The sequence below is a fragment of the Pipra filicauda genome, unplaced genomic scaffold, assembly GCF_003945595.2.
Source record: "Pipra filicauda isolate LSUMZ 115617 unplaced genomic scaffold, ASM394559v2 scaffold388_size762695_pilon, whole genome shotgun sequence".
Taxonomy (NCBI): domain Eukaryota; kingdom Metazoa; phylum Chordata; class Aves; order Passeriformes; family Pipridae; genus Pipra; species Pipra filicauda.
In genome coordinates this window covers 127,234-142,881 of record NW_024104518.1, presented here as the reverse complement: position 1 = coordinate 142,881, position 15,648 = coordinate 127,234, and the positions used below count along the sequence as shown (strand labels likewise).

At 57.3% G+C, this 15,648-nt stretch overlaps 1 protein-coding gene across 2 annotated transcripts in view; it reads right to left on the bottom strand.

The window, feature by feature from the left end:
- Window positions 1-15,390, bottom strand: part of IGSF21 (immunoglobin superfamily member 21) — a 41,073-nt gene extending 25,683 nt beyond the window's left edge. The window contains exon 1 of one of the 2 annotated variants that reach the window (XM_039384967.1): window positions 15,146-15,390. In XM_039384967.1, coding sequence (XP_039240901.1) covers window positions 15,146-15,209 — 64 coding nt within the window. In that variant the 5' untranslated portion in view covers window positions 15,210-15,390. The remainder of the gene's footprint in view (window positions 1-15,145) is intronic. The other variant, XM_027720590.2, reaches the window with a different exon arrangement.
- Between the last annotated feature and the right edge of the window lie 258 nt (window positions 15,391-15,648).

The window sequence follows — 15,648 nt, the reverse complement described above, 5'->3', positions numbered from 1 at the left end:
AACACCACTTTTCCCGAGCTCACCGCCGCCTTCAGAGCGTGTCTCACGACAAACAGTTCCACGTGGGAAGGATCCACCCGCAGCAGCCCCGTGGCTCGGGCAGGGACCGAAACAAACCCTCTGGAGTGTCTTCATCGCTCTCCCTGCGCGGAGGCTGTTCCAGCTCACCAGAGCACAGGATGAGGAGTCCGTTCCTGCCTCGGCCTCTCTCGCTCCCAGCGTCGAGTCAGTGCTTGTACTACAGCTCTGGCCCCAGATCCCGGGAAACTGCTCGTTCCCGTAAAAAGATGGATGTTCTGAGGCGAAACAGCCCAAGCGTTGGGCTGGAGGAAGCCAATGTCCTGTGGCAAACACCTGGGGTGACCTTGGAGTCATCATTTGGAGGCTCAACGGGTCCCTCAACCCAAAAATCAGGGAGTTTTCCCTATTTTTGGATTTCCCTGAGAGTAACTCGGCGACGCCACGTCGGGGGTGTAAATCCTGACGTGGGGAAGCCCAGGGTCACATCCTGCCCCCCCGAGAGCTGCTGGGAACCCAAACCCGGCGACTGCAAAACGAGAGACACGGGGGAAGGGATGGTTTGGGGGTGGATGCAAGAGAAAGGAGGTCTGGAGGGAAGCAACAGCCACGGGAGAACTGGGAGCAGTAGGATTTCGGAGGTGCCTTGCTGGGATGGATGGGAATTAGCTTCCATTTGGGTAATATTTCAACCCCTCAGTGCTGCAGACTGACCCCTAAAATGGGATTTATCTCAGTGCAAACACAGGAAGAAGGACCAGAGAGCCAACCAGGGACAGAAGCCAGGTGCGAACCACCCACCCAGTCCCAAAACTCATTACATCAACCTGGGAGAAGAGCAGTTGGGTAATATTTCAACCCCCCCAAGGCTGAAGACTGACCCCTAGAATGGGATTTATCTCAAGGAAAACACATGAAGAAGGACCAGAGACCCAACCAGGACCAAGGGTCATTTGGGAACCACCCACCCAGCCCTCCAACTCCTTATATGAGGCCCCTGGAAGAGCCGGGAGCGGGAGGAAGATGGATCTCCCACCCCACCCCGATTATCAGCGGGGCTGTGCTCGCTGCATTGATAAGTCTTGGTGATATATTGAATTTTATTAGCTGCCACCAGACCCCCCCTGCACAGGCTGGGAAGCCACAGCCATAAATTAGAGCTGGAACATTTATCTCCCGCCGTCCTGCGGGCGGGGAGAATGTTTAGCAGCATTTACTGGAGCGCAGTAAAGTTTTATTTATAATTTCTCTCCCCCCTCAACTCAGCATTAGGATGTGCAACTCCATCTTCTAACGATGCTGGCGGGGGGGGGAGGTAATATTTTATTCCCCCATCTTCACCCTACTGATGTTGCCATTAAAACATAATGTTCAACGCGCCGCCGACGCACCTGACGGGGCTTCACAGCTGCCAGAATTGGTGGCTGCCACCAGTGATGGGTCACCGAGCCTGGGTTTGGGGAAGAGGAGGATGTTTGTCATCACTGCCTTGCTCGTTTGTCTTGTTTGTTTAACCCCATTTCCAGGTTATTTAAGGAATTTGCCAACATTTTTGTTGGAGTTCGATCGTTTTCAGTGTTTTCAGAGCCCTCAACGACGTCTCCTCCCGGGAGAGGTGGGAAAGAGAGTCCAGCAGAGCCAAATTCCCTCAAAAACCCTGTGGCATCACTGGTTTGGAGCAATGGCTTTGCTGGCACCTCTTCCCAGCTGGCAGAGCAGCTGCTGGAGCCAAAGTAGAGCCCGGGATGAGTCGGGGTCAGCGGGGTTTCTAAATGGAGACCGTGCTCTTCATTTGCATCTCTGCATATATGCAAATGAGGGCTGATTGCCTGCGGCACAAGCTGCCAATGGGAACCTCCCCCAGCAGCCATTTAGAGCAGAGCCCTCCCAACCAGTTGTGCCCCAATTTTGTTCCCATTCCATGACCTAAAGCCAAGGGGGTTTGGCCAAGTGAGGCACAAAAGGTGGGAGGTGCCACCCCCCACTCCCCCCGTGCACCAGCTCTGCCAGCACATCCCTCTCCTCTCATCCCAAACTTTCCAGCTAAGCAGACCCGGTTCCTGTAGGATTTCTCACTCTCCTGGGGGTTTCTTCCACATCAGTTGGATTTTCCTTACAGTTTTCCACCCAAAAATGCTGCCACTCCTCAGCCTCAACTGCGGAGCGTTGAATCCCTCCCATGTGCCACCCCTGCTGAGAATTCCCCAGTGAGAATTCCCTTCTCCTTTTTCTACCTCCTTGCAGATCCCAATTAACCTTGAGAACTGTTCCAAAAATCCCAATTTCCTCTTCTTTTATCCCATTGTTGCTTTACCCGCTCTCCGACCATGGGTCACTCTCCAAGCACAGCCATGGCACATAGCTATTTCCATGGATTCTCGTCTTTCTCCAACAGATCCCAAGCTCACCACAGCAGGAATTTTCTTACAATCCCACTCTTGCAGAGCAGGAGTGATCCCCAGCTGCCCAATCCAATTCTGGCCTCCGGAGCAGGGCAGCATTCCCCAAAATCCCTCTGACAGAGCCTGGTGCCTCCTCCACACCTGGACACAACATGGGATAGTGCTCTGAGCTGGGATATCCAGGTGTCCTACAAGCTCAGCAGCCTCTCCAGGCTGGGGGAAAGCTACAATTCCCCCTCCTCTGCTTTTTCCCTGTTTTAATCCAGCAGCATCCCGGGAGGGATGGGGAACAGGGGGGATCTGCTGAGCCCCTCCAGGCACATGGGGGGTTAATCCAGATTTAGCGTGGCAGGAGAAAGAGAGGCTGGATCATAATCCTGGGCTGAAAAGGATTGGAAATGGGTTTCTTCCCCACACCAGCAAATTCCCAGACCCCCCTTTCCATCAGCAGGCTCAGCTTCCCACCCTGACACGGAGGAGATGGATCCTCCTGGCACGGATCCGCCCTGTGTTGACATCAGGGAGATGCAACATCTGGATGCTGCCCCTGAGCACAGGGGATTATGGAAAACCTCACCTGGGATTAGAGATCTTGTCTCCAGGCAGAGCCAAAAGCAAAGCTGAGCAAAAACCAGCCCGGATGTGCCATTTGGGAGTAAAAAAGCAAATTATTGTCCCCGGCATGGCTTGTTAGAGCCCTAAAGCAATGCTGATGGATTAGATATGGGTGTGGAAACTCGGGAAAAAAAGATTCCAAACCCCTGGCAGAGCTTAAACCACTTCTTGGGTGAATTTAGGAGGGACCTGCTGGAAGCAGCCGATGGTTCTGCCGCTGTTTTCCCTCCGTCGGGATGAGGACTATGACACCAGCAGCCAATTATTTGAAGCCAGAGCTCATGGAGTTAATCTGGGCTGGAGCCTGACTCCAGCCAGGAGGAATTAGCAGAGCTGAAGGCAGCAGGGAACTGCTCCCCAGCCCGGGAAGTGTCCAAGGCCAGGCTGGATGGGGCTTGGAGCAGCCTGGGCTGGTGTCCCTGGAAGGTGTCCCTGCCCACGGCAGGGGGTGGGATGGGATGGGCTTTGAGGTTCCTTCCAGTCCCAACCATTCCATGGTTCCATGTCCTTTGGAGCTCTGTGCCTGTTTCCCCACTTGCAAGGAGCAAAACCTTTCAGAGCCCATCTACAGTCAGGGGTTGTTGGAGGAGCTGCTCCTCCAAAACTGACCCCAGGGATGAATGTTCCCACCTGAACCCCCACAGTCCTCCCCAGACCTCCTCTTCTTCCACATTCCTTGGGAGACACACAGGCCTGGAAGGGGCAGCAGGGGGAAAACCAATGAATTTCAGGGAATTTGGGAGGATTTGGGTTTAGATGCCACCGTTGTGTTTCCCAGGGGGTGGAGTCCTGTGGGACACCCAAGGCTTGGCCGTGCCCGGGTGGCCCCGGAGAAGCTGTGCCCGTGACCCAGCTGATGGATTTGCTGATTTCTCTCTCTATTTGCAGGAAATCCAATTAGCCCATATTTTTGATTGGCGACAAACGAGGCAGCCATCGATCCCCCCTTCCAGCTGAGAGGGATCCCTGCCCACCCCATCGATTCCCACCCCGGGAACTGCAGAGGAATCATTATCAGTAATATTTGGGGGATTTTTTCCCATTTTCCTTCTGAGCTGCTTCTCCAAAGGCACAACCTCGGGCAGAGGAAGGGGGGAAATAAAACCTGGTGCTGGACAGAACTCCCAAGGGCTACAAAATCCACTTTGTTTTCGCAGTTTCGAGTGGGATGTGCAGCTTTTTACCCCAAAAATGGCCTCAGGGGAGCCTGGGAAAGTCAGAGCAGTCCCATCACAGCAGGCAAAGCCCCCCTGCTCCTTTCCTCATTCCCTGCAGAATCCTCTGTGCTCCCAGGAGGGGCATTCCAGGGGCAGCTGGAGTCTCCTACTGGGTTTATGTGGGGGTAGGGGAGGGAGGGAGGGACGGAGGAAGGAAAGGGTGAGGAAGGGAGGGAGGGATGAAGGAAGGGAGGGAGCAACAGAAGGATGGGTGGAGGGAGAGATGGAGGGATGAAGGATGGGATGGGAGGAGGAAGGATGGGATGGAGGGTTGAAGGAAGGAAGGATGAATGGAGGGATGGAGGGGTGAAGGAAGGGAGGGATGAAGGAAGAGATGGAAAGGTGAATGAAGGGAGGGATGGAGGAAGGGATAGAAGGAGGGACGGGGAGAGTGATGGAGCAACACAAGGATGGGTGGGGGGAAGGAGGGAGGAATGAAGGGAAGGGGTGGAGGGATGGGAGGGATGGAAGGATGAAGGGAGGGATGGAGGAAGGGATAGAGGGAGGGATGAGGGAGAGAGCAACAGAAGGATGGGGGAGGGAGGGGGGGAGGAAGGGAGGGATGAGAGGAGGGAGAAAGGGATGGAGGAGAAACTGAGGCCCGAGTGGAGGAAAGGATGGAGGAATGAAGGAAGGGATGGAGGGACAGACAGACAGGTGGGTTGATGGGACAGACACCTGCACAGCCTCCATTCCAACAGACACATCCCACTGGGAGTCCCAGCTCTGGGCTCCAGCACTGGCCCAGCCTCTCCTAGGCACTGGTCTGGCCAAGGGGGGGGGAATGGCTGCATCCCAAACTCTCCCATCTCCTGCATCCCAAACTCTCCCATCTCCTGCATCCCAAGCTCTCCCATCTCCTGCATCCCAAGCTCTCCCATCTCCTGCATCCCAAACTCTCCCATCTCCTGCATCCCAAACTCTCCCATCTCCTGCATCCCAAACTCTCCCATCTCCTGCATCCCAAACTCTCCCATCTCCTGCATCCCAAACTCTCCCATCTCCTGGCCCAGCCTCTGCACCCCATCCCTCAGGAGCTGCTCCTGACTCAGCCTCCACCTTCCCTCCTCCCTGGACAAAGCAGGATTGCTAATTGGAATCTCCCCTCTTCCCCCCAGTTCACACTCTGTGATTGATAATCCCTCTGCTCTCCCAGCAGTGCTGCTCCACTAATAAGATTGGAACATATCTCCCTCTCCCAGCCCCGATCCGTAGCCCTGATTTCCCGATCCCACTCCACTCCCGTGGGGAGGATGCACGTGGCTGTTCCCTTAATCCCCACGTTGAGGAATAGCTGCTAATTAACACCTTTCCCAGCTGCTCCCAGCCCTGCCCAGTTATCCCTGGGTGGCTTTTTGCTGCTCTCCAAGGCTGGAGGAGCCCAGGCCCAGCCCTGCCCGTTGCTTTCCCTGCCAATGGGATAAGTTGGGATGTTGGGGGTTGGGGGGGTCTTTTCCCTCAAAACGACATCCCAGAGGTTCTCCCACCCCGGGCTGGATTGCCCAGAGATGGAGCAAAGCTGGAAAACAGTGGGAAGACTTTTCTGAGCACCTTTCCAAGGCTCCCTCCACGACTCCAACATCTCCATGGGGCATCACCTTCCAGGACTTCCCTTTCCCGCGTCCATCCCTATTCCTGCCTCCATCAGCTATTCCTGCCGCATGACTTCCCATCCCCAGGCCGGTCTGGATACAGAACAGCCGTAGATAAACCAAATACCCACATTTTTCACCCCACTGCCTGTTTTCCTCCTGCACCAGGAGCCCCTGGACTGACCCTCCAGCCGAGCCGAGGAGTCGGATGCTGCGGGAATAAGAGCAGAGCTCGGAAGGGAGGGGAAAGAAACCAGCAGAGCCTCTGATCTGCCGAGTGTGGCAGGGGAGGCCGATGCTCTGCTTTTAATAAAACATAACGAAGCATAGGATCATAAAATATTTCCTTTAATTCAGTGCTCCCACGAGGGCGGGGAAGAGAGGCTGGCAAATGCGGTAGGTTTTCCTCGCCGCTCGCCGGGGGGGAGAGCACTGCCGAGGTTGTTAAACAGCTCATTTGCGAGGCCGGCAGTGCTCTCCCTTCCCACCCCCACCCCGTTTCGGGGGGCTGACGGGCGGCGGGGGGGGCTCAGCGCGGCACATCCCTCCCTCTGTGTCTCACCCTGGAGAACCGCGGGGCTTTGTCCCGTCAGGATGGGCTTTCCAGGGGGGAAAAAGGTCAAAAAGCAAATGAGGGAGGGCCGGTCAGCTCCCATCCTCATCCTCGGCGAGCACGCGGCTGTCCGAGCACGTGCACGTTGAGTCTATATAAATACAGATATACAGAGATATATATAGATATATAATATATACACTCACACATCTCCGAGGCGATGTGGCTGCAGTGATTAACATTCCCAGCGTTAAAGAATCTCTCAGCATCTGCTTTGTCCTACACCCGGCACTAAATATAACCCTTCAATACGCGCTCTCTCCCTCCGCCAGAGAGATAACATTGTTTAAATAAGCCCTTTCCATTTGAAAGGCTCGGGTTGTTGTCTCCCGGCGGGAAGCTCGGAGCAGCTCAGGAAACAGAGGAGGGTGGGCCGTGCAAACAAACCGGAGCGTCCCGAACGTCCCAGGGCCCAAATCCGGCCCTCTCCCAATCGTTTCCCACCGCGAAGCCGCCCAGATATATTTTCTCGCTCTACAAAAATAAAAGAAGCCGCGTTTCCAGGAACAGAAGGGTTTAATTCGGGAAGCGGGTCCACCCGCGCTTCCTCGAGCCGCGCTCGGCTCCCGTAATTACAGGCGTGAATTCCTGAATTCCCTCCGCCGGGAGGAATCCCGACCATTCCACGAGACTCCCTCGACTGCTCACAAAGGGCTTCCTCGGGGAACAAAGAATAATGCGACAGGACACAAACACAGCCCCAAACGAGCCACCGGAGCCGGCGCTCATGGAAAACGTCTCATTAGCAACTTCCGAGGGGAAGAAGCTCCGAGCGAGTGGAGATGAAGCGCTGGAGGGTCTTTCCAAGCATGATGGTCCGTCTGGAAGCCAGACCAGTCTTGTTTCTCGTGGTGCCACACCTTTTGAATCCTTCCTGGAGCAGTATCTCCCCGTTGCACGGTGCTTATCCATCAGCAGGTCATCCGTTATCCCACATGGAAAATCCTGCATGGACAATCCTGCTCCCCAGCAGCTCCTTGTACATATTTTGGGATGCTGGGCAAGATGAAGTTGCCCAAATCCTCCCACCCTGCTCTGAGTCACCACATCCTTCTGCAACCCAACTTGCTGGGTTTTATTTTCAGGAGAAGAGCAAGAAAATCAGCCAAGTTCAACCACGGGCTCTTGGGATGCTGCAAACAGGGAATGGGATGGGATGGGATGGGATGGCAAAGCCTGTGCCTGTGGTTCCCCTCTTCTCACTGCAGTGAATGGGGTTTTCTGGGCTTAAAAATCAGAAGCAAGGTGCTGGATGGAGGGATTAGGGGAATTCAAGCTGGAAATCTTCCTAAGCACGCCTTCGGGCCAGGCTTTGGAACACGCTCTCCAGAGGTGCAAAGCTGGGCTGGAAATCTAAATCCCTCGGCCATCAGAATCCACTTCCAGAGCATTTGCAAGCAAACATGATGGGTTTTTGGTGGCAGATGCAGCCACCAGCCAAGCTGGGATGAAGAAGGTGCTCATCTCTCCCAGACACCCCCCAGGCACAGGGATCTCAGCTCACCCCCCTCCCCCCACCTCAGGACTGGGGGATCCTGATGGGTTTGGTGGGATCTGTTGAGTTGGAGCCTTTTCCTTCCTCCTCCTGCTGTCCTGGTCCAGCTCAGCCCCCTGTGAGGATCCAGTGGCTCCCAAAGCCACCTCTTGGCACCCATGACAGTGACAGTCACCAGCTCAAACTGTCCTTCTCATCAGCTCCCTCTTTTCACCTTCCCAGCACCAAGAACAAACCCCACCCTGGGGACCAGCTGGGTGCCCACCCCAACACAGCACCATGGAAGGCAACATTCCTACCAGGAAATCCAGGGTTATCCGTGAAACCCGTCCCAAAAAAAGTATTTCCATGGATGGGAGTCCACCCAGGAGCAGATCCAAACACCCCCATCACCCCAAATCACCCCTTTGGGGAGAACCAAACCCCCTCCACGTGGCTCCAGCCCATCCCTGCCCTCGCAGACCCCTTGGAAAAGAAACAAAGGGGTCTAAATACATGAGATGCATCCCAAGAGAGGCTTCTCCAGCTCCCATTTTCCTGTCCTGCTCCGATAGGATACGGCCCCAGGGTTTATCTCCAGGCACAGGGAGGTGGAGCGGGGCCTTTAATCCCCTTCCCTTCCCAAGTGTATTGTTGAAGGAATTATATAAAAGGAAAATCATTTAGAGCTAAACAAAATCTCTGCCTTCCCTGCTCCTGCAGCACCTCCAAGACGTCCCAGCTTCCAGCCAAGGAGGTTTTTGTGGATGGAGAACCAGGAGAGACCACACGTGTGGCCTGGAGGCCGGGGGTCGGTGGTGCCACATTTTCACCTCACAGACCCAGTTCCATCTCCTTCCACTGGGACATGTGGGTTTTCCGGAGGTTTCCCAAACCTCCTGGGAGGTGAATCCTGTTTCTCAGCCAGCTGAGAGGGCAAACGAGCAGCACAAGCACCTTCCCTGCTCCAAACGCTTTGCAGACCCCCAGACCGTCCTTTGAAGCACTAATGACTGCTCCAGGGAAGCACAGCGGTGGGTTATTATCCCCGCGCTTTGGAATCCGCCCGCCCTTGGCATTCACGGTGAATCCAGTCCCCAAAGCGTTGAAAACAAGCCCGTGATTGACGGTTTATTTTAGGAAAAAGAGGGGAAAAGTGGGAAGGAGATAATGCCGGGAGAGATAATGTGAGCGCCAGTCATTAGTTAAAAACAGGCCCATCAGAACTGCGAGTGCCTCGCAGAAAGCAAACAAAAGGGCAAAGAGAGCAGCTTGGCACGGGAACAAAACCAGCCACATCAGCTGCATCCTCCCGGCTCTGGATTTACCAGCCGGGAAGTTTGCGAGGCAACACGGTACCTCCTGCCTCCCAAACCCGAGGATTTGGGGGCTCCTTCCCGTGCTTTCCCTCTTTGCTGGTGACTTGGCACCACTGAAATCAAGGTTTGCTCTTAAAAGATGGGGAAGAACCCAAAGCCTGGAGGAAATCCCGTCCCCCGTGGGTCTCAAGGGGGTGATGTTTCATCCCCCTGTTCCTGGTCCCAGGCGGGTCCTGGCCATCCAGAGGGACGTTTCAGCTCCACCCTCACCTCTGCAAGTGCTGCGGAGCCTTTGCAAGATCCTTGGCTCCATCTCAGCCTAATTCCCAAGCCATTAGCATGTCTGGATTCAATAAAACATGTTCTTATCCCGAGAGCACAGAGAGCTTTCCATCGGCAGATCCCAAAGCACACGGGGAGAGCCGGTCAGACATTCCCAGCCGAGGATTTTCTGAGAGAAAAGACCATTTCTGCAACGACAACCAGAAAAAAACAGCCCTGTGGGGCACGTGAAGCCCTGGAACATCCCCATGGGAAGGGGGGGCTGGTGGGAACCTGGTTAATGTCGTGTCCTGGAGGCAGCAGCATTCCCTGCCCTGGTGCCCGAGCCTGGGTGCAGTGCCAGGGCAGACCCTGCCTGGAAGTGCTCGGAGGCACCAGGGAAGCCTGGACTGGAGAGGCTTGAGGAACAGCCCCTGGGAACCTCAGGAGGTTTAACAAGACCAAGCTCAAGGTGCCGCTCCTGGGTCAGGGATCCCCAGGATCCAACCAGGGGTGAACACCAGGAGCAGCCCCGGGAGAAGGACCTGGGGGTGCTGGAGAGGGAGAAGCTGGACAGGGACATTCCCTGTCCCTGTGCTCGGGCAGCCCAGGAGCCCCTTCTGTGCCCAGGGCTGATCCCCAGCGTGGGCAGAGGGCAGGGGGGGATTCTGCCCCTCTGCCCCCTCGGGTGGGACCCCCCTGCAGAGCTGCTCCAGCCCTGGGAACAGCACAGGGAGGACGTGGAGCTGCTGGAGCCAGTCCAGAGGAGGCACCAAGAGGATCAGAGGGATGGAGCAGCTCTGAGATGGGGAAAGGCTGGGAGAGCTGGGATTGTTCAGCCTGGAGAAGAGAAGGGTCCAGGGAGACCTGATTGTGGCCTCCCAGGACCTGAAGGGAGGTGACAAGAAAGGTGGAGAGAGACTTTTTACAAGGGCCTGGAGTGCCAGGACAAGGGGGAATGGCTTCAAACTGACAGAAGGGAAATTTAGGTTGGTTACTGGGGGGAAATCTTTCCCTGGAGGGTGGGCAGGCCCTGGCACAGGTTGCCCAGAGAAGCTGTGGCTGCCCCATCCCTGGAAGTGTCCAAGGCCAGGTTGGACGGGGCTCGGAGCAATCTGGGATACTGGGAGGTGTCCCTGCCCATGGCAGGAGGTGGAATGAGATGGGCTTTGAGGTCCCTTCCAACCCAAACCATTCCATGATCCAGCACAGAGCACACAGAGCAGGGCTCCCAGGAGCACATCCAGGATCTGAACCATGACCCCTCATCCCACACCACAGGGACCAACATCCCCAATCCAAACCCTACAGCATCCCTGGCCCTGGTTTGGGAACTTGGGGGGTAAATATCCCCAAACCTGGGGGAGCTTTGGAAACACTGAAGACCCAGCCACAGTTTAACACACGAGGTTTTCCAGGGAGGAACGAAATCCAGAATATCTCCATATCCCAAAGATGCTTATTAGCCTGGAAAGGCACGAGGAGGGGGAAAATCCTCGCTGGTGTTAAAGCTTTTCACAGAGCTCTGGATTCAAACTGGCAGCTCTGAACGGCTCCAAAACGCAGCTGGTGGGAAGAGGAAAATTGGGCTAATTGGGGCAGGGCAATTAGCACAGCAAGGAGCAGCTCTGGAAGGGGCTGCCTGGCCCGGATTTACCTGGAGAGCAGCACAGGGGCCTCATGGAAACACACCTTCCATGGAAATGGTGGGAAAGGCTCAAAAAGAAAGGTGACCTTAAGCTGAAAGCGAGATTTGATGGGGAACAGCATCAGTGGGGAAGGATGGTGGGAGTTTGGGATGGATTTCTGGATCAGTGTTGTGCAGGTGAATTAAAGGTCCCACGTGGCACAGAGGCTGCTCCTCCTTTGCTCTCATCCCCCACAAAACGACTCCCACCAAACCCCTCTTGGCTTTAAAGAAGAGACACAAGCAGGTGGTTCCATCTCCCTGGTAAAAGCCACATTTGCCTCAAAAAAAAGGTGAAAAATGAGCTTTTCCAGGTTGCAAAGAGGAGCCATCCCAGGGCGTACTGTAAACTGGGAAAATCCTTGTGAGGAAAAGCCTCAGGGGGGTTCCTGGGAATGGAGAGGGGAGAGAAATTCAGTTTGCTGATAAAAATCGTAAGTGTAAAGTGCTTTTTCCAGGCTGTTTTGTTTTTTTTTTTAGCTTGGAGAAGCAGCTCAGGGATATCTCTGAGGCCAGGTCCCTTCAAAGCCCAGAAACTCCAGAAACAGCTCCAGACAAGGAGCTACACTGGAATTTTCCCCTTTTTTCCCCATGGGAGGAGGTGCTGGGGGATGGGGAACAGAAGCTAAAACCACTCACTCGGATAAAGAGCAGAGAAACACCTCGCTGAGCTCGAACCTCGCCGGTCTTCCCTCCCTCCCGTGTTTGCAAACACAGCTCAGGTTTTACAGCTCGTAAAACAACCCCCGACGAGCAGCTGATGGGGGAGCAGTTGATGGGGGCCGTATTTCAGGGGACGAGCTGAGCGCTGCCTAATGAGCCAGCCCTGATTCCAGCCATGCCAGGAATCCAGATGGGGCTTTTCCAAACCCGGCAGGGACCCCGGGGCTGCGGCTCCATCGTCCTCCCTCGGTCCAGCCGCTCGCCTCCTCCTCCGCACGTCCTCGTTTGTTCATCCTGACGGCTCCTTAACCCACTTAGCCTTGTCCTCAGCAGCTTTTCTTTTGGCCAAGGGGAGAGACTGAGCTTGTTATAAAGGAGGAAAGCTGGATTACAAGGAGTGATGCTCCCCAGAGGGACGGATAACACGTCGGGAAGGATCCACCCGCTGCTGCGCTCGGGTTAATAAAAGGGCTTTTCATTACAAGGTGATGGATGGAAACCACGGCTGGAAACCCCAAAAGGCTTCCCACGGAGGCAGAGATGCTCTGCTGGATGGGAAGTGCTTCCAGTGGATTCCTGGTGCTCTCCTTCCCGCCGGCACTGGGATCCTGGTGATCCTCCTGGATGCAGCATGGGGAGGGCAGCTGCCCACCAGCGCCGGGTCAGAAATCAGATGACGACAGAACCGGGCAAAATTCCCCCAAAAAAGGGCTTTGGAGACGTGCAAATGCACTTGTAGGGATGAACAGTGGGACTGGCGTGTTGGGCATCTGCCCCCCTGAATCTTCCCAGGTGACGCGTCTGGATCCTGTTGGATCCCTGATTAGGAAAGCGCCGGGATGGGGAGGGGAAGGACCTCTGCGGGCACGTCCTCCCCCACCACCACAGCGCCGGCAACCCCAGCCAAGGATTCCGTCAGCCACGGCAAAGCCATCTGCACACCGAATTTCGGGAGCAGCCTCCGCAGCTCCTGCTGCCCAGAGCGCGGGGAGGGCTCGGGATGGGGGAACCCACCCCCAAAGCCTGAATTTTTAGGTGTTCCATGGAAAAACAGAGCTCAAACCGGGGTTTTTGGGAAGAGCATCTCTGCTGAGGGATAGAATCACAGAATCCCAGAACGGTTTGGGTGGAAGGGACCTTAAAGATCATCTCATTCCAAGCCCTGCCATGGGCAGCGACATTTTCCGCTGGGGAAGGAGGTGGGAGACACTTAACGGAGCCGATCCTCGGGATCCAGGGAAGCAGCAAAGTTCCAGTGTGGTTTTAAGAGCCCAAACCCGGCTCGTGGGTGTCCAAACCCAAGCGCTTCCTGACACCTCCTCCCACATCACTTTGGAACCCACAGACCCCCCGGATCCCCAGACTCCTCCAGACCCACCACAAAACAACTTTTATCTCTTTTTTCCCGCAAAAATCCCCATCACACACACAGACTGACCCACAGCCGCTCTCCCAAACCGACAGCAGAAGAGCAGTCGCCCAATTTGCAGTGACAAAAACAGGAGGGAGGGAGGAAAAATGATCCACGAGCCAGTGACAGGCAGCTTGTGCTGAGGAAAAGCCGGGGGGATGCGTCGTTCCTTGGAAATTATCTATCCGTGACCTTAAAAGCGCGGTGGAGGTGGAGAGGAGAGACAGGAGGGGGACACGGCTGGATTTGGCACAAGTTCCCCCCGCGCCGAGGGGGTTTTGTTGCCGCCGGTGCGTTCGGCGATGCCGGCGGGATGCTCGCAGAAAAGCAGGGAGGGGGATTTGAGCGGCAGCCGCAGCTTTGGCAGCACGAAAACCCACGGGGGGGGGGGGGGGGGGGGGGGGGCAAAAAGGGATGCGGGGAAGGCGCGGCGCCTTCCCGACCCCGGGCCAGCCAAATCCGAGCCGGGCTCTGGGTAACCTCAGCCCCGGGAGCCCCGAGGGATGATTTTGGAGCCGCTCGCGATGCCGGGGAAGAATCAGCTCCTTTGTGTGGAGCTGTGCCCGCTCGGCCCCGCAGAGCCGCCGCTCCCCCTCCCCGCGCCCTGCAGCAGCTGACGGCGCTTTCCGGAGAGGAAAAAGTACATTAGAAAGGGAAAAAAGCAGGAGCTCTGGAGCAGGCTCCGCTCGTCCCTCCATCTCCCGGCGCTCGGCGAAGCCTCTCGGCTCCCCGGGAGCAGCCGGGGCTCGCTGGGCTCGGTGAGGAGCAGCCACCTGAGACCCCACGGCGGGGGATTTGGGGGGGCAGAGGGGGAAACAGCGGGGAAATCGCCTTCAAATACACAAGGAATTAAATGGCACGACTCCCCCTCAGCCTCCGGGAGGTGAGGAGGGGAAAGTTTCCTTCCCTGTTCATTTTCCCCTCCCGGGAGCCCCGTTTTTGGGGTTGGGGTGTGGGGGTGTCTTATTAAAACCTCCGTGGAGCGAGGTGGGGAGTCAAGATGTTCATCTGGGAGCTCAGCCAGCCGCAAAACCCCCCGGCCGGCAGGAATTTGGGGGGCTGCTTCTTCCTGCCGGGTACCCTCGCGGGTTTGGGGCACCCCCCGCGTGCCCGAGGGCTGGGCTGGCTCTGGGTGCTGCGAGCCTCCAAAAAGCTGCAGCTCCTGGGGGTCCCCAGAGCACAGACCCCCCCCGGATGGGGAGCACGGGGCTGGGATCGGCAGCCGGAGCCCCCGGGTGGAGCAGCAGGGAAGGGGGCCGTGGGTGCAGGGAAGGGGGCCGTGGGTGCCCCCCTTGCTGCTGGATGGGGGTGGGGGATGAGCATCCCCCCATCGTGTCCCCCCGTCCCCCCACACCCCATTACCGGGTCCAAGGCAGGTGCCCTATGAACGGCTCCCCTCAATGGCCCCCCCGTTAACGCTCCCATAGCAGTGCCCTGTTCGTGGTTTAAAACCTGGACCCGCTCAGGGGGTCCCCCATTAATGAACCCCCCCCCCCCGGTGCCTCATCAGTGGGGTTAAACCCAATCCCCGGGTCGGGGGTGTCCCATTAACGGGTCCCACATCGGTGCCCTATTAACGGGTTTAAACCCAGTACCCCGACAATGGGGCCCCATTAACGGCTCCCCACCAGCGCCCTGTCAGCGGATGCCCCAATAACGGCTCCAGACCGCGCGCCCCATTAGCGCCCCATCACCCCCTCCCGAACCAGGCTCCTCTCAAGGGGTGCCGGGGTCCAAGGGGGTTTCTTTCCCCCACCCCCGTCCCCCTCCCCCCGAGCCCCGGGGCGGGGGGTGCAGCTCCCGGCCCCCCCGTTCCACTCCCGGGACGCGGGTGGGCACCCCGTTATCCCCGCGGGGGGGAGGTGACACTCACCCAGCGCCAGGTCCAGGAGGTGCCAGAGCAGCAGCGAGAGGGGCAGGGGGCTCGCGGTCCGCATGGTGCCCGCGGGGGGGGCAGCCCATGGGGGGCTCAGCTGTGCCCCAGCCCCGTGCCCGGGGGGCAGGGGGGCATCGCGGCGGGCGGGGGGCTCGGGCCGGCTCCGCGCGTCCCCCCCGGGCCGGCGCCGCCGCCGCTGCCGCCCTAAAGCCGATTGAGAGCAGCGGGAGCCGAGCGGGGCCGGGGCCGCCCCCGAACCCCCCCGCGCTGAGCCCGCCCCGGGCCCGCCCCCGGGAGGGGCTGCGGGGGGAGGGACAGGGAGCGGGGATGAGGGGAGGGGGATTGCAGACGGGGGATGTGAGGGGATGTAGGGAATGGATGAGGGGGATGTGGGGGGATGGATTTGGGGGGAGGGATGAGGGGGATGGATGAGAGGGGATGAGGGGGGATGGATGAGGAGACTGTAGGGGGCTGGATGAGGGGGCTGGATGAGGGGGGAT